The sequence below is a fragment of the Ylistrum balloti genome, unplaced genomic scaffold (assembly GCF_031769215.1).
Source record: "Ylistrum balloti isolate Yb309-2 unplaced genomic scaffold, AGI_CSIRO_Ybal_v1 Utg370580, whole genome shotgun sequence".
Lineage (NCBI taxonomy): Eukaryota > Metazoa > Mollusca > Bivalvia > Pectinida > Pectinidae > Ylistrum > Ylistrum balloti.
In genome coordinates, this window is record NW_026782361.1 from 847,905 (window position 1) to 867,734 (window position 19,830).

The window sequence follows — 19,830 nt, forward strand, 5'->3', positions numbered from 1 at the left end:
CTGAGTTTACATATAAAGTTTGAGTATTATCCCACTAGTACTTCTCCAAGAAATAGCCATAACTATTATTGTTTATGGATGGACAGCAAACCAGAGATGACGGATAATTTGAATAGTCTAAAAGAAGATTGTGGGTCAAAATTCAAGAAAAATGATCTTTTAGAAATTTGTGCCATGAAATTCAACAGATAAGAATGATTCTTTGTGAGAAATGTATTTTGAAGCGACAAAATTCTTCAATCTATTAAGCTTACAGACATTGTCTTGATTATACCAAAGTACAAATAGTACATGTATATCACAATGGGTAGATGTTGGTATATACAACGTGATTAACAGAGTGAGGTAGTTACTCACCTGACAAACAAGACTTGCTCTGTAGGCTGCCAGTTGCTTCAGATATTCTTTCTTTGCATTCTCTGTTTTCTTCTTGTAGTTCTAAAAAACAAATTTTAAACAAGATCTTAAGAAAAATTATTTAAAAGGACAATCACCTAAGCCCAAAAGATATTAACATCACAACAGTTTTGGTTTAAGATAAACAAATATGTGCACTGCTCAGACTGATTTTGGGTGCCATTACAGCTGGCATTATATCAGAACCAGTGATTACCTTGTTTAAACTCCATTATTTTCTCTACTTTTGAGGTTGTTATTTTCTATTTTGTGCTATTTTTGAAGATGGAATAAAATTAACATTAAAATTAAAAGAAATAGATAAATAAAATAAAAAATAGTAATGAAAACAGTCTGTTTCATGTAATCTGTGAAAAATCTTTTTTGCTTAAAAAGTGAAAATTTGAAGCATATAAGACATCAGGGTTTATTGTTATTTATATAAATATAAAACATCAAATGCAGCATCATTACATATGGAGTCGATCACGTGTGTTTACCCACATAAAATGAAGTGCTTTACAAGATGTTTGGTATACAACTTCTACTCCATGTAATAATTTCTTTTTTAAATCAACGCAATCTTGATGGTTTTATATAAAATGTTGATATCAACAAAACAACAAGAAAGATGTTGTTTTATAAGAATCATATGAATGTATTATATATTCCATTTTCAAACGACTGACAATAGGCATGGATAATAACAAACATATCAAATCATGTACTTCTTGTATGATTTTTCAATCACTATTTCAAAGACAATCAAGATAAAATCATTATTTATAAACACAATCTAATGACAAAGTTGAGACAGGTTTGGAGATGACGAGTCTGATGTTGTTTGTGGCCCCTACACTGCCACCCCATCAATCATCCTGATGGATCATGGGAAGTCAACTGACAGTTTGAATTCAATTCTCACAGCTACTTCTGTTTCCAGGAGGCAGAATAAAAGACACTTAAGTATTTTCATGGGAGTTTTTCATTATTTTAAAAGCACATTACCATTCCCTATGTAAATCATCCAACTATTCATCATTTTAGTAATCTATCAAAAAACACTGATCATTCCATATCATACACATTTACAAATATATAATGATTAAAACCTGTGCTCAATAAGTGGACAAAGAGTACTTGGAGATTGAAATCTACAAAACAATACACAAATCACATCAACATGAATATCTCTTCAAATGGCACTGCACTCAAATCAAAGTCAATAAACAAGATTTAAACTGAATGGAAGGAATGTCATTGCTATGGTAACTGTTCCTAACATCCAAGATCTTAATTTGAAATCTAGGGCCAATATTTCTAATACAAACATGACTCAGAGAGTCTGAATATGATTGAGTACATCTTTTGTATCCCTGGCCACCTGCTGCAGCTGATGCTGAGGATAAAAGACAAGTATAATGATTTCATTGTCTCCTTATCTATAGTGTTTGTACCTTCCATTGTCCTTTCAGTTTCTTTATTTGTAATCAGCCTGTTCTACACCCAGATGTTGTAGAGGTTTATCTACATCATGCTGACAATGACCTGTTAAAACCATAACCATTGTCTGGAAATCTGATAGCCACAGCCATGACAATATAGGACTTGTTAAAAAAAACCTGATAGCTGTACAGAAGATTATCACTTGAACCTGGTTGATAACCTAACTGTACAGTAGGCCATAACTAGGACCCATTTGAAGACATGTTTGAAAGCTTGATAGCCATACAGTAGGACATTGTTAGGACTTGTTTGAAGACCTGAGAGCTGTACAGTAGGACATGACTAGGACTTGTTTGAAGACCTGTTTTGAAGAACTGTTTGAATTTTGTGTATGTATGTTGTTGTTGAGTATCTAATTTCCCATTATCTTTAATGACTCTGAATACACCAATATCAAATATTACCAACTGTACAATTTTAGGATGTGAGTTTTCTACTGCAACGTGACTTGTTTTCTGGTTAAAAATAAATATTTGACCTATATATCTATGACCTTGAATCAAGATCTTAAATTTGTTCACATGTAACTAGGCGTAACTTTAGGAAACCTCTAAAAATCAACTAAACATGATTTCAATCATTTTGAAAGTCACTAAAACAAAGATTTCAATCTCATCAATTTGAAAGAGTCTTTAATAAGACAATGATTTCACTCTTATTAATTAGAAACAGTCATTAGGACTGACCAGTACAACTGAGGACAAACAGAACATGTGACCAAAGCTGCCATTATCCCAGAACCATAAACACTGGTCAGCACATTAATAATGATAGGCTGTCAATGTACTTGATAAATACACGTCAAATTGGTGGTGGCCAGAGTAACTGACCAAAATACCAACCATTAATACTTTATGTAGCATATGGGTATTTATTGAAACTGAATACCTGGTACAGTGACCAGTGGCCTGAGAGGTCATTGCAATTAACTCACCAGTGGTTTGGATTAAACCGTCATTAGTACAGTGCTGCCAAGCTAGATATCCCTTCTCTATACTAATTACTGCCATTTCTCATCCAATTATTCCTGGGACATTGAGTTGGGTGTGTGGAGATGATTAATTATATTTCTGATTAATATTACATTTTGCTTGTGTAGGTTTGACTAATTATACCCACAGTCTAAATGTAGCCAGCTAATCGTCCATTGCTCCGGTGATTATGGGTGGTAATGCACAGATCCCATTGCTACATAACAAAAACCCATTTGGAGGACAAAACTGGTATTTATCATCCAAAGATAGGCTAATAGTAATAAATATCCTGTACTTTACAACCATTTAAACATTGTACGTTTCTGAATGTTGTATGTACTTTTTAAACAATATAATGTGATTGTAGCAAGATGACGAAACCTCCAACAACATAAACTCTGTACTGACTGTAAAAAGGAAACAAGTCTGAAAAGCATATTAATTTGTAACACAGATGTAGTTGTATATCAGTGTATGTAGTTGTATATCAGTGTATGTAGTTGTATATCAGTGTATGTAGTTGTATATCAGTGTATGTAGTTGTATATCAGTGTATGTAGTTGTATATCAGTGTATGTAGTTGTATGTCAGTGTATGTAGTTGTATATCAGTGTATGTAGTTGTATATCAGTGTATGTAGTTGTGGGAGGTTTGATTCTTACAACTGATGTGAAAAGAATCAGCACACAGCCTTCCAATCAAAGTGGTGTAGATCAATCTGATTACTCTCATCAGTCTTTGACCACTATGATAAAATATCTGGCTTTATCTATAATTACAGCTACTATTGGCAGATGTGGTCAAGAGTTCAAAAGAATCCACCCATACAGAGGTTACTGGTTAGTCTTATTAAGCAATTATCCAATGCTCTCCATTCCTTAACCCAATCTCACAAATATTATTATTTCTCAGCCACAAGAAATACCATTTGTACAAGGCTCAGGGTTTGTCATCAGTTTGAAGGAGTTTTGCAGGCACTACACAAATCAAATCTGCCTTTAAAACGTGAAGGGTTTCTTAATTAATTTTTAAAATTAATCCAGACTACCAAATTACTAAAGTGGTATCTATACCCATTTGATTGTATAAAGGACTAGGTCAGGCTCTATCGATGAGAACCTATGAAATCTCTATCTCTGATGTAAAAAAGTAGAAAATCTTGTTAACTTACACTCTTGTGTTCCGGGTCAAGGCCATCCCACATGGAGGCTACGATCTTGGAGACTTCTCCAAAGCTTGCGTTAGGGTTCTGTCCCTTTATGGCTGCTTGAGTGTCACGGAAAAACAACGCATAGGCAGACACAGGTCTGGAAGTAGATGGACAGATGGTCATAGGTGTGGACAGATAAACATGGTTAATTGGACATAACAGAGAAAATAAAGAGGCTGGTTTGCCTATTTTACTATCATGATAATATGTGGTATAGAAACCATGAGAAATCAAACTGTTTATACACTTGTATAGTGTAACACGCTTCTGTGCGATACATATTTTGGCTATTGACGCAATAATAAAACTTTTCAAAGCTTTGATAGATTGGTACATCCTGTACGTAACAGACTGACAATAGACTGTATCTGTAATTGTTATTAGAAAAACTTTCAAGTGTAAAGAGTACTAAAATATAATTGCTACTTAAACAAATATGTTCATAGTGTATATTTATACAGAAAATTATTGTAAGATTCCACTCAAGCAAAAAACTGGAATATGGTAAAAGGAATGTGAAAGCCAAGAGAATTAGGCCATTGTCATAATTGACTAAAACTAATATCCTGTAAAATCTCTTTAGTGCATGAATGCGCAGCTGTTTTCCTAAGAATGTGGTTTTCTTACTGCTGGAAAAAAATTGATTTGATAACAGTCATTAGACAAGAAATAGGCAGCCTGTTTTTGCTCTCTTAAGAGATGTGTCTTCGTGCTTTCAAAAAATCAATGTCACTGCCATGGGCTGACATGCTTTTATACTGATCAGGCAATTGGACAGATAAACATCAGAAATCTGTTTCAGGTTTATTCATAATTCTGTGTTTAATGTATTGGAATCTTGTAGAAACCTGTATCAGGTTTAATATATAAGAATCTTCTACAAATGTGTCCCTGTTTTAATGTGTTAGAATCTGGCAGATATCTGTCTCTGTTTTAATGATAAGAATCTTGTAGAAATGTATCTGTTTTAATGTTTAGAATCTCTTAGAAATCTGTCTCAGGACTAATGTATTAGAATTTTGTAGAAATGTATCTGTTTTAATGTTTAGAATCTCTTAGCAATCTGTCTCAGGTCTAATGTATCTGAATCTCGTAGAAATCTGTCTCAGGTCTAATGTATCTGAATCTCGTAGAAATCTGTCTCAGGTCTAATGTATCTGAATCTCGTAGAAATCTGTCTCAGGTCTAATGTATCGTAGAAATCTGTCTCAGGTCTAATGTATCTGAATCTCGTAGAAATCTGTCTCAGGTCTAATGTATCTGAATCTCGTAGAAATCTGTCTCAGGTTAAATGTATCTGAATCTCGTAGAAATCTGTCTCAGGTCTAATGTATCTGAATCTCGTAGAAATCTGTCTCAGGTTAAATGTATTATGATTTTGTAGAAATCTGTCTCAGGTCTAATATATTAAAATCCTGTAGAAATCTGTCTCAGGTCTAATATATTAAAATCCTGTAGAAATCTGTCCCAGGTCTAATATATTAAAATCCTGTAGAAATCTGTCCCAGGTCTAATATATTAAAATCCTGTAGAAATCTGTCCCAGGTCTAATATATTAAAATCCTGTAGAAATCTGTCCCAGGTCTAATATATTAAAATCCTGTAGAAATCTGTCTCAGGTCTAATATATTAAAATCCTGTAGAAATCTGTCCCAGGTCTAATATATTAAAATCCTGTAGAAATCTGTCGCAGGTCTAATATATTAAAATCCTGTAGAAATCTGTCTCAGGTCTAATATATTAAAATCCTGTAGAAATCTGTCTCAGGTCTAATATATAAAAATCCTGTAGAAATCTGTCTCAGGTCTAATATATTAAAATCCTGTAGAAATCTGTCTCAGGTCTAATATATTAAAATCCTGTAGAAATCTGTCTCAGGTCTAATATATTAAAATCCTGTAGAAATCTGTCTCAGGTCTAATACATTAAAATCCTGTAGAAATCTGTCTCAGGTCTAATATATTAAAATCCTGTAGAAATCTGTCTCAGGTCTAATATATTAAAATCCTGTAGAAATCTGTCTCAGGTCTAATATATTAAAATCCTGTAGAAATCTGTCTCAGGTCTAATATATTAAAATCCTGTAGAAATCTGTCTCAGGCTTATTTATGATTCTATGTTTAATGAATTTAAATCTGAATAATTCCAAATTTCATTACAAGAAAATCCCAGGGTAACCTTTGGTGTAATATATTTAGTACCAATTCCTAATCTTGGTTTGCCAAGACAAACCAATTTTGTATATAATACTTCTAATATTACATTAGGAAACAAGCTTTCTTCGGGCCAGGATTAATTTAAATTAAACACAAATTAATGTAAAAAGGAAAATGTAAATTTTCATTTAAATACTACTGTTATATCAATACAGTATGAAATCAGCAAAATAAATGAATCTTTCAATGTCCTCCATATTGTCTTTTTCTTTTAAAATTGTTATGTTGACATTTAATGTAAGTTGGTTGATTTCTGTGTGATATCATTTATATTAGAAACTTCAATAATAAAGACATCTGGTGTTTTTATAGTAATATCTGTATAGTGTAGATCATGAGGTGGTGAGGTAGTTGTATTACAGATTACATTACAAGGAAGTGACAAGTTCAGTGCCTCAGCTAAAATTTCAGATATGAACCCGGATAACAAAATGACACAAATTGTGACCTTGAGATCAAATATCATTTCAAAAAAATTAAATTGGTTAAACCAAGAGTAACAGGTGGCAATGCCAGGTAAACAAATTAGTGGCGAGACTTTTAAGTGGCGACTAGAGTAGCAGGACAGTACAATGACAGTCTCGCGTACCATTGTTAACAATATCGTTACTTCTGGTCAAAATTCTGATTTAGTTTTTAATTTTCTCTCAATTTCCTTGCTATGTCAGTGAAGCGTACAGGTAATTGAGAGGCTCATTCTGTAGAGGTGATGTAAGTTACAGCTACCTGGATCGGTCACAGGTAAGTGAGCCCAGCCACAACAGGTGGAGGACAACAGGTGGGTAATGAGAACTTCCGCTTATATCTCTTACTGTGGGAACACAAACTTTACATGATATAATTTGAGTTGCACTTTCAACACTGTTAGGAGATTTTTTACTACCTCTAGTTTGTGTAATTTATCAGATTAAACGTTTTTGAATAATGTACAGAAAACAGCAATCAGTTTTCTTTATCAGTGCAATCTGATTGACAACAGGACATAAAATGTTAATTTTCAAATCATTCAAAATGGAAAATAAAGTAGAAAACTGGCAGGTTTATTACCACACCTGGTCAATTGGTAAAATTTGTCTCTCTTAGAAATCATCTTAAGTATCGTATTTTCCAGATTATAAGCTGCACCAGTATATAAACTACAGGCCAATTTTTGAATATTAGGGAAGGCCCTTGCATGCCGACTAAATTCTTACAGTCGAATATTATTTCTTCTTGTAAGTTATACGAAGCCATTCATATTGTAAACAAGCATGGCGGTCATTCTAGAATTTGACGTATAAACTGATGACCTATCGATTCCAGGCTGCAAAAGGCTATTGTGGACTTCCACTATGGCTTCAAATTAACCGCAAAAGTTCAGAAGATATTATTGTGATTCATATTAAAAGGTATTATTAAATAAAATCCACCAAATCATCCTATATGTGATTGCAGAAGACAGTTCTAGACGACGTGTTTCTGTTACAAACACGTGATGGGCAGGTACTTGTTAAAAAAAAATTCAGTACCATCTCATACTGGTATGCTTCACATTTTTTCCCCCTTTCCTATCCTGCCAATTTTTGTTTCATCCCCATATAAGCTGCATTGGTATATAAGCTACATACCTGACTTGCAAGGAACAAAGGTTCAGCTTATAATCCAGAAAATGTTGTACACGTTTTGACTGGTACATGATTGATTATACAAGAGGCCAAAAGGACCTGTATTGCTCACCATGTAAAATTTATCTCTTCAGCTATTACTTATACTACATTGTGCCCATCTACATTGAGGGAGGTTCTTTCACCCAAGAATGCTCTAGACAATATTTGGTCCAACATTAAAGGTTTACTACTAATTCTGTTTCCCTATTGGCTTATAGAGGGCAAGACTTTCTGTTTACACAAAAAATCACTCATCACATAAGAATGCTTTAAACGAAATTTGGTTGAAATCCTTTCATTCGAACAAAAGATGGACATTAAAATGTCTGATACCTATCTTTATCTTCTCAATTGGACTCCCAGTGCCTTCTGTTCCCGGAATTAAGCCAAAAGTCCTATATTTGAGACTGTTTCTACTATTTGGCACCGACCTTTTGCCCCAAAAGAGGCTAGACCCTCTGTTTCTATATACCTTTTAAATTAAGAATTCTTCAGATATTAATGCTAGATATGCCAAGATCCTACAGCAAATTAACAGTTTTTAATATTAGAAATTTTGGGATATAGTAAATTAACTGTTATTTAATGTTAGATATACTAAGATCCTACAGTCAATTAACAGTTTTTAATGTCAGAAATTTTAGGATGCTACAGTCAATTAACAGTTTTTAATGTCAGAAATTTTAGGATGCTACAGTCAATTAACAGTTTTTTAATGTCAGAAATTTTAGGATGCTACAGTCAATTAACAGTTTTTAATGTCAGAAATTTTAGGATGCTACAGTCAATTAACAGTTTTTTAATGTCAGAAATTTTAGGATGCTACAGTCAATTAACAGTTTTTAATGTCAGAAATTTTAGGATCATACAGTCAATTAACAGATTTTAATGTCACAAATTTTAGGATGCTACAGTCAATTAACAGTCTTTTAATGTCAGAAATTTTAGGATCATACAGTCAATTAACAGTTTTTTAATGTCAGAAATTTTAGGATCATACAGTCAATTAACAGTTTTTAATGTCAGAAATTTTAGGATGCTACAGTCAATTAACAGTTTTTAATGTCAGAAATTTTAGGATGCTACAGTCAATTAACAGTTTTTTAATGTCAGAAATTTTAGGATGCTACAGTCAATTAACAGTTTTTAATGTCAGAAATTTTAGGATGCTACAGTCAATTAACAGTTTTTTAATGTCAGAAATTTTAGGATGCTACAGTCAATTAGTTTTTACAGAAATTTTAGGATCATTCAATTAACAGATTTTAATGTCACAAATTTTATGCTACAGTCAATTAACAGTCTTTTAATGTCAGAAATTTTAGGATCATACAGTCAATTAACAGTTTTTTAATGTCAGAAATTTTAGGATCATACAGTCAATTAACAGTTTTTAATGTCAGAAATTTTAGGATGCTACAGTCAATTAACAGTTTTTTAATGTCAGAAATTTTAGGATGCTACAGTCAATTAACAGTTTTTTAATGTCAGAAATTTTAGGATCATACAGTCAATTAACAGTTTTTAATGTCAGAAATTTTAGGATGCTACAGTCAATTAACAGTCTTTTAATGTCAGAAATTTTAGGATCATACAGTCAATTAACAGTCTTTTAATGTCATAAATTTTAGGATCATACAGTCAATTAACAGTTTTTAATGTCAGAAATTTTAGGATCATACAGTCAATTAACAGTTTTTAATGTCAGAAATTTTAGGATCATACAGTCAATTAACAATTTTTTAATGTCAGAAATTTTAGGATGCTACAGTCAATTAACAGTTTTTTAATGTCAGAAATTTTTTAATGTCAGAAATTTTAGGATCAGAAATTTTAGGATGCTACAGTCAATTAACAGTTTTTTAATGTCAGAAATTTTAGGATGCTACAGTCAATTAACAGTTTTTAATGTCAGAAATTTTAGGATCATACAGTCAATTAACAGATTTTAATGTCACAAATTTTTTTAATAACAGTCAGAAATTTTAGGATCATACAGTCAATTAACAGTTTTTTAATGTCAGTACAGTCAATTAACAGTTTTTAATGTCAGAAATTTTAGGATGCTACAGTCAATTAACAGTTTTTAATGTCAGAAATTTTAGGATGCTACAGTCAATTAACAGTTTTTTAATGTCAGAAATTTTAGGATGCTACAGTCAATTAACAGAAATTTTTTTCAATTAACAGTTTTTTAATGTCAGAAATTTTAGGATGCTACAGTCAATTAACAGTTTTTAATGTCAGAAATTTTAGGATCATACAGTCAATTAACAGTTTTTTAATGTCAGAAATTTTAGGATCATACAGTCAATTAACAGTTTTTAATGTCAGAAATTTTAGGATGCTACAGTCAATTAACAGTCTTTTAATGTCAGAAATTTTAGGATCATACAGTCAATTAACAGTTTTTAATGTCAGAAATTTTAGGATCATACAGTCAATTAACAGTTTTTAATGTCAGAAATTTTAGGATCATACAGTCAATTAACAGTTTTTAATGTCAGAAATTTTAGGATCATACAGTCAATTAACAGTTTTTAATGTCAGAAATTTTAGGATCATACAGTCAATTAACAGTTTTTAATGTCAGAAATTTTAGGATGCTACAGTCAATTAACAGTCTTTTAATGTCAGAAATTTTAGGATCATACAGTCAATTAACAGTCTTTTAATGTCAGAAATTTTAGGATCATACAGTCAATTAACAGTTTTTAATGTCAGAAATTTTAGGATCATACAGTCAATTAACAGTTTTTAATGTCAGAAATTTTAGGATCATACAGTCAATTAACAGTTTTTAATGTCAGAAATTTTAGGATGCTACAGTCAATTAACAGTTTTTAATGTCAGAAATTTTAGGATCATACAGTCAATTAACAGTTTTTAATGTCAGAAATTTTAGGATCATACAGTCAATTAACAGTTTTTAATGTCAGAAATTTTAGGATCATACAGTCAATTAACAGTTTTTAATGTAAGAAATGATGGTAGTCTACAATTAATTAATAGTTTTTGATGTTTGAAAAGTTGGGATCCTACAGTCAATTAACAGAATGTCTTTTACTGCTTACTTCTGTGGTTCATTTGGATCCTTCTTCTTCTTCTTTTTAGGAGTTTTCTGTTTCTTCGTCGCAGGTGGGTCTTCTGGTGAAGCTGCCGCTGATCCAGTGGCAGCTGCCGCGGCAGCAGCAGCAGCCGCAGCCGCAGCCTGACGTTTCATGACAGCCAACTGTTAACACAGGTGTGAATAGGTAAATTAATTACATCTACGCACAGTTAATCATTAGAAATGTTTCCAAAGATGTGTCCACCTTAATGATAATACTTTTGTTGGATTAAAACACTGTCGCTGTTAATAACCTGTCCTGTGAGAACAAATGTGTCAGATAGCACTGACTTCAGTCCTAACACATCATCAGTTGATGGTCAAAGGGAGAAAATTAATTTTCACAAGATATCAAATATCAATAATCTAAAATGAGAAAAAAGGAGAAATATCTAATAAACTTCTAACTCTACATCATGATATTTCTTGTCAATAAGGAAAGCAGCACTGAAGCTGTGTAAAGAGTTTATTTGGTGTTTATGTAACACTGACCTGTGCTAGGGGAAGGCTGTCATCACTATCACTGCTGCTGCTCTCCCGATTTGGTGACAATGAAGTAAGACTGGCCGTGGGTGGTGACCCTTTATTAGTCACACTGTGGAACCCCAGCTGTTTCTGTACGTCCGCATGACTTATGGTGCGTAGGGGCTCGCTTGTTACTAAGTTAGTGTCCAAACTTACGGAACTATATGTGCCCATGGATGTGGCAGGGGAGTTCAGACTGTTAGTTATTGAAATGTCTGGCACATCAAAATTCTGTGGTGGAAATTTAGGCACAATTTGGTCTCCCATAGAATTTCGTGACATCTCAGAGAGATCCATGTTACCCGTTGGAGGATGAGATAAAACAGTCTGTGATGTGTAACTCGGCTGGAGATTTTCAGAACGAGATACAGAATCAGAAACTTGTGAAGGTAATGCTAATGTGTTGATATCAAAATCTTCATCACCAAAACTAGGAGTATGGAATGTCTGAAAAAATAAAATAAAAAAAGGTTTAAGGACAGTACACCTGATTATGAGCATTTTCCATCGTGGATAAAACAATAACCTGTCAATGGCCACAAGTCATGTGCAAATATAAGGTTGCAGTTCAACTAATGTGTACAAAAGTTAATGCTGACCTTGACCTTAAAGATTAATCTGGACCAATACAAAATGAAGGACTTGAAATAAGAACAGAAAGGACAAGTAATGTTAACCTGGAAATTTTGTTTCGTCAGCGTCACAGTAGAATCAATTTCTAACCTCTTTCCTGTAACTTCATACACTTTGTACACAAATATTTTTCACTCTAGTTACAAGAAATTCTACATCAAAAGTGAATAAATAACGGATCATACTGATATGCCATTTACACTTGTACTTTTTGAATTCACCTTCGGATTAAGCTCGCATCCCTGATGTACTCAATTACTGTATCATTCTGATTTACAGATATGTTCTGTGTGAATATCTTATAAATAACAGGTCCTTCAGCCTATCTATCTTTCTATCCAAGTGTGACATGAATATGAAAATAATGATTTATTAACAGGATACAGAGGCCCACAATACATAAATGCGATAAACATTCGAGTTGGCAAAGATTAATCACGCAATTATTAATGAAATAGGCTTTTACTAGCTTCTTTTTTCAAATTCCTGATCAGCCTTGGCTATTTATGGTGTAGTGAACAACGGTTCTTAGATACTTGTTAAATGAAATAAATTAAAGGACATAAGCATAACATTGTGTGATAAGGGATACAAAACCAGAGACATATGTTATATATATATACGTATATGTGTTATTTGTCTCTAATAAACATTATTGGGAAGAATTCTATCTTCTACTTGATTTTATTTCCCATTAGACAAACATATGACAACTACTAACAAGATGAAGCTGCTCTCCAGTGTGATACACAATATGTGCAGGTACAGTTGGCGATTCAGGAAAGTTTACAAATATAAACATGAAACTTGGTACAAGAATGAATTATAATCACATCAACGATAAAACATTTTCTTTTAGGCAACTGTGTCTGAATTTGTTTCATGACAACCATGGTATTTGTATAAAATGTACACACGTACGCCAAGCTATCAACCTAGCAATTGTCATAACTCAACCAATTTTCATATATAAAACATATAACCACATTAAGGACATATCTGTTGATGTCAATAACTTCAGTTTTTTCAGAAGAAATCTTGTTGAAGACACTGCCCTGAAGTGTTATACACAATGAACACATGGGGTGCTGGAGAAAGAGGAAATCTTAACTCTCCACAACTCATCCAATTTTATAAATATGAACATAAAACTTGGCACAAAAGTGTATTATATCATATCTATGATGTAGCATACGATATTGATTGTTTTAAAAGATATTTTCTGAGGATTCTTTACGACTCTTATTGTCGCTGATTGTTACTTGATGGCAGTTTTTAGATAAAGAACACCGGATAGATGTCAGTAATCCCATAATCCTGTGTGTTCTGCTACATTGTCCCATCTTGGAGAATTACCTTTAAACTAGACTAATACTTAATTGAGATTGATGCAGATCTCAAGCTGTATAGTGTCAGAAACACCCAGCCTATCCATCTTGATAAGTTTATAGTATAATACTTGCTTATCTCATAAAACTTGTATGCATGCATAACACTGTTTTGATAAATGGTCAATTTAAATACAATTATCTATTGTATATGACTGCAGCTAGATAACAAAATGATACAATGTTACCAGTAGAAAACAAAATGATACAATGTTACCAGTAGAATACAAAATGATACAATGTTACCAGTAGAAAACAAAATGATACAATGTTACCAGTAGAAATACAAAATGATACAATGTTACCAGTAGAAATACAAAATGATACAATGTTACCAGTAGGAATACAAGATGATACAATGTTACCAGTAGAAATACAAAATGATACAATGTTACCAGCAGAAATACAAAATGATACAATGTTACCAGTAGAAAACAAAATGATACAATGTTACCAGTAGGAATACAAGATGATACAATGTTACCAGTAGAAAACAAAATGATACAATGTTACCAGTAGAAATACAAAATGATACAATGTTACCAGTAGAAATACAAAATGATACAATGTTACCAGTAGAAATACAAAATGATACAATGTTACCAGTAGAAAACAAAATGATACAATGTTACCAGTAGATAACAAAATGATACAATGTTACCAGTAGAAATACAAAATGATACAATGTTACCAGTAGGAATACAAAATGATACAATGTTACCAGTAGAAATATAAAATGATACAATGTTACCAGTAGAAATATAAAATGATACAATGTTACCAGTAGAAATATAAAAAGATAAAATGTTACCAAAAAAAGAAAAAGAAAAACCGATTTTAAGAGTAGGAATACAAAATGATACAAATATGATACAAGTTGAAATAAGATATTACACACTGTTATAAACAGAAATACTAAATGAACCAACGTTACAAGCTGAAATACAAAAGGATACAATGTCATATGTAGAAATAACGATATATTGCTATGTTATAAAACAATCGTGTGGAGAAGAGAGATATATCTACATTCTACTTACCTTTAGTAACACCATCTCATACCCAACAACACAATCCACAACCAGGACTAATCACTACATAATGCACACACACAAAAACAGGATTTGCCAGACGAATGTTATTTATCACAATCAATGTCTACAGATTGAAAACATTAAGTCATATTTTCTCTGTAAAAGCAATCCACCATTTTTGTCCCGTTTGCAAATGACCCTATCCTGTGGAAGGAGAGCGAGAAGGTGGCACAAAACCACGGGATCCATCAGCTACATCAACAGCAGATCAATACAACACAATAGTCCTGTCCCTTAAACAGCTGGCAAATGGAAGAGAGCACCTCTAAATCTATAATAAACAGCATCACCTCTAATCTAATCAACACCTTTTACAAGTTTTGTTTGAAGCAGCAACAAAAATGTACTTATAAGATGCAGCTTTTATTCTACATCCACAGAAGTACCATATCATTTTTTATGGATTTTTTATCAAGAAAGCATCTGTTTGATCAGTCTTTTTTTTCATCAGTGATTTCTGTGATATGATGAAAGGCTTTTCCAAAAATTTAAATATCAGAATAAAAGCTTTTTGTAATTTGCTATTTACAAAAAAAAAATGTATATTTCCCAGTAAGTAATATTAGGGTAATTTACCAGGTGTGAACAATGCCTTCTCAAAGCATTACTGTTACATTATCATATCATAACTGTAGTTATCCTGTAATAAGTCTACAGTTCCAGCAATTGCAGGATGGACTTAATACAGATTAATAAAATAGTATTGGTTTATTGTTTAACCACAAATAGACATGAGGTTAGATAGATATCACAGAAGGTACAATATCTACAAGAAACACAATGTTGTTTATTGTTTAACCACAAATAGACATGAGGTTTGATAGATATCACAAAAGGTACAATATCTACAAGAAACACAATGTTGTTTATTGATGTTACCTCAGATAAAAACCTTGTTCAGATTAAAATTCCACTGTTTAAACTGCTCATTTAAAATCTATCAATTCAACTGTTATTATTCCAGGTATTTAGGCCAGTGGTACGATAAATTGGCTTCCCAATCATCCATTACCACAAATACATCACAATCTCCACTGTACATCATTCGGAGATGTCACAAACCTCTTATACAGAACCTATGAAGTAATGAATATTCATACAGAAATATTTGCATAATAGGTAATATGCCACGGATCTCATTTATATTAAGTAAATTATGCATATATTTTTTGACATCAGAATCACACCAGTACTAGAGGAGGAAAGGAAGTAGTTCAGATTAATCAACAATTCAAATCAAGATAACAGTTAAACCAGAATATTGGACAAACTCAGCTGTTTTCCTAAATTTTACATATTTGTAATGATGAGCTATTTCCCCTGACACAAAGATGATATCTTCCCATTCAAAGTCATGAAGTGTTGGTAACAATGAGTTCTCTCTCGATATTTTTAGTTTTGTGACAAGCTTTCTCTTTTGATACATGAAGGTTTGTGACAGTTAACACTCTGCCCTGAACCACTTAAGGTTTTTGTAAGGATTCTGACAACCAGTTATTGCCACTAACACATTAAAGTTTGCTACAACAAATCATCTCCCTTGAGTTCTCTCCCTTGATGCATAACAGTAGATGGCAATGAATTATCTCCCTTGATACATTACGATTCACAACAATGACTTATCTACCCAGATACATTAAGGTTTATGACAACGACAACAAGATCTCTCCTGATACATATTAAAGTTTATGACAGTGAATTCCTCACTGATACATTAATACTTAGGACAACAAGTCCTATGGTTGAGGACAATGACAATTACTTCTCTCTCCAGAGTTCTCTTAAGGTTTTAATCTGCTTTATGTTATAGTTTTGCTCTTTGACACAAACTAATTCATGACGATGGGCTCATTCTAAGATATTGGTTTTATTGTTATATACCAAAGCGGTTTATTTGTGGACGAAAGTCTTTGGCAGTAAAATAAAGACTGTCTTAACATCCAGACCATTATGTATTTCGGAACATCCATTTTGTCGAGGCGTATCACATGCAATATTGACCTGTGTAACCTCACACCCTGATAATTTTGGTTGCTGTAACATGTCATGCTTCCAGAAAGAATAGAAAATAAAGATTTAAACCAATGATCCAGTACACTAGCGACGTCGATACCAAGTTTCTTACCTGTCCATCACATGTTTCTGACTGAAACAGATCATCTAGAATCGTCATTTGTAACCGTATACAGAATGATTTAAAAATTTAATTAATCATACCTTTTAATATGAATCACAATAATATCATCTGAACTTTCATGATTGCTTTTGAAGCCATAGTGGAAGTAGCCATTGCATCCTGGGATTGATAAGTCATTGGGTCAAATTCTAGAACGCCATGCTTGTTTATGATAAGAATGACTTCGTGAAACTTAAAAGAAATAATATGGGACTACAAGAATTCTGTCAGCTTGCAAGTGCTTTCACTAATATTTAACAGAACAGGAACCCATAGATATTGTTAAGTAAATTGTACGTAACGTCAGGCCATATATCTGTGTACACAATCTTTCAAGGCTCCAAAGCCAAACAAATTCAATAATTGCTATTTAACGTTTTTGAAACACATCAAGAAAATAGAGGATTAATTAATGTATCATTCATTTGCAAACTTGTATCAAATGTTTTACTGATGATCTTGATAAATTGCCTTCCATTGTCTGTTATATCAATGAACTTTGGTCAACATTACGGTTACCACATCATAAGAAAGGGTGTGACTTATATCTTGATGTGTCTTATATTTTTATCAAAATGAAAAAAATTACTAAAAATTGGCCCTGCAGCTTATACTTGGGTGTGGTTTATAGCCAAGAAAATATATACTGTTTGGTGGTTAAGAAATAAACACTCTCCTATAGTAAAAGATTTACCAGATCAATCTATCACCCTGTAATCAGGGTACATCATGTTGTTTCTCTCACTGCTACCACAAATCAAAGCCTTCTATTCTCTTAATCCTGATACCAATCAGTATGCACTACCCATGTTCAATATGTAATACTCTGATATCTAACAATGTTCCCATCATTTTTACATCATAGTCTAAAAATCAATCCTACTCTGTAGTGAATTAAAGGTCCCATACATCGGCTGTGATTGTGTTTGACATCTAAACATAAGCCCAGTCATTCTGAAACGTTCAGGCACATTTTGTTTATGAGATGAATAATTCAAAGCTCAGTACTAAAAGTCGTGTTCATTAACTACTCTTTATTTTTCCATTAAAACCTGATGACATAGGATTTTTCATTTGTCAAATATGTTTGGGACTGCATCTCTCACTGAAAGGCTGAGCAAAGCCGGAGAGGTATTATCCTTCCCTCAGTGACTTTCTATGGCAGTTGTAATGGGTACTACAATGGGGTCCCATTTGATGTGGATAAAAGATTACAAGTTCCCAATAAAAGAGGGTAAAATTTTGTGCGTGTCACCTGTCGTAGGCCCCGAGGCCAGGGCTTATTCTTAACCAAGGTAGAGTTACTTCACATCATTTTATGACTTCTTTATAACCAAATCTTAGTCAAGTTAGTGGTCAGGTACCCCAGGAGGAAATTTACTTCAAAGTGAAATGGTGAATTTACACAATTTTATTTCATACCTTGAAAGAAAAGTAAAACATAAAATATTTAATCAAATGAAAATAAAACACCAAAGTAAAATAAATCACGTGTAATGTGCAACTTTAAACTTGTAAAGTCTCAGAAAAAAAATCTACAAACAGTGTTTTATGTGTTTGTGTGTAATGTGTATGTCTTTATAAGAGCTATGTAGAGTCCAGATAAAGGCCGTACTGGACTGTAATTACTGTTGTTCCTGGTGGCCTGACCCTAAAGGTCAGGTTATAGGGGATATTAAAATCTACAGACAAAGTAAATAGACAGAATTAGGTCAGTCACATCAAAACCTGCATACATTAAAAAACAATTTCTATTTTTATGAGATTTTTTAATGAGAATTATCAGTTACTTGATGTATGAAATTAAGAATGTTTCTTCAAATTTTCTTTTACTTCTTACATCGTATAAATGATTAACATTGTTATATTTTTTCAAATGTCTTCTTATTAATGAATTCCATATCTTTGAAAAGAATAATATAGATATACGTAAAGTGGAGAAACATTGAAATTAAAACAGACTAATGACCAACTTGAACTTGCAGATCTCAACTTTTCACAAGGTGCTACATGTTTATTTTTGCAAAGGCAATTTAATGACATCATAGCAGGAGTGACCTCATCAAACACATGATACAGGAAAACAAATGACCTATTTTATCGTGACCCGTTGAGACTTGGTATAGGAACTGATATTTTCTTTCTTTTCTTACTAAACTGTATCAGATGAATATTACAGATACATTTTTTCTATTCAGATTTTTAAAGTCACATTTCATTTGAACATTTTTACAATTTTAACTGAAGGCTATTGTAGTAGGTTGTAACACAGAATTAGAATATAGTATAAGGACCCATATGAGAAGCATATACATGTACATTAATTTTTTCCAGCAATGGACAACACACACATACAGAAAGCCATATTTCCTTTGTTTATTTTGATTAGAGTAAGAAAGACCTATTTGTTTTAATTCTCCATTACATATTATCCTTCAGTAAAATTCCTTTTTCTACTGCTTACATTCTGTTTTTTGGATGAGTATGAACGATGACTGTTATATTTCTATAAATATAAATTAAGTGTTTCTTTATCAATAAATTCTGTAGCATAAAGAATTCAGAAAACCAGCTTTCAGTTTTTTGGTTTTTTTAAAAAGAAATCTGTCATATTAGTGGTATTGTAGGAGATCTTAGTCAGGTTTACGTCAGAGCAGTACCTGTTGTATTGTAGGAGTTCTTAGTCAGGTTTACGTCAGAGCAGTACCTGTTGTATTGTAGGAGATCTTAGTCAGGTTTACGTCAGAGCAGTACCTGTTGTATTGTAGGAGTTCTTAGTCAGGTTTACGTCAGAGCAGTACCTGTTGTATTGTAGGAGATCTTAGTCAGGTTTACGTCAGAGCAGTACCTGTTGTATTGTAGGAGTTCTTAGTCAGGTTTACGTCAGAGCAGTACCTGTTGTATTGTAGGAGATCTTAGTCAGGTTTACGTCAGAGCAGTACCTGTTGTATTGTAGG

The 19,830-nt window shown here is 32.6% G+C and overlaps 1 protein-coding gene across 3 annotated transcripts in view; it reads right to left on the reverse strand.

The window, feature by feature from the left end:
- LOC132556579 (TOX high mobility group box family member 4-like) overlaps positions 1-19,830 on the reverse strand; it is a 102,405-nt gene that overhangs the window by 9,672 nt on the left and 72,903 nt on the right. For all 3 annotated transcript variants that reach the window (XM_060220996.1, XM_060220994.1, XM_060220995.1), the window contains exons 4-7: positions 11,550-12,029; positions 11,023-11,180; positions 4,048-4,183; positions 358-438 (exon numbers count right to left, since the gene is read on the reverse strand). In XM_060220996.1, the coding sequence (XP_060076979.1) occupies positions 358-438; positions 4,048-4,183; positions 11,023-11,180; positions 11,550-12,029 (855 nt within the window). The remainder of the gene's footprint in view (positions 1-357; positions 439-4,047; positions 4,184-11,022; positions 11,181-11,549; positions 12,030-19,830) is intronic.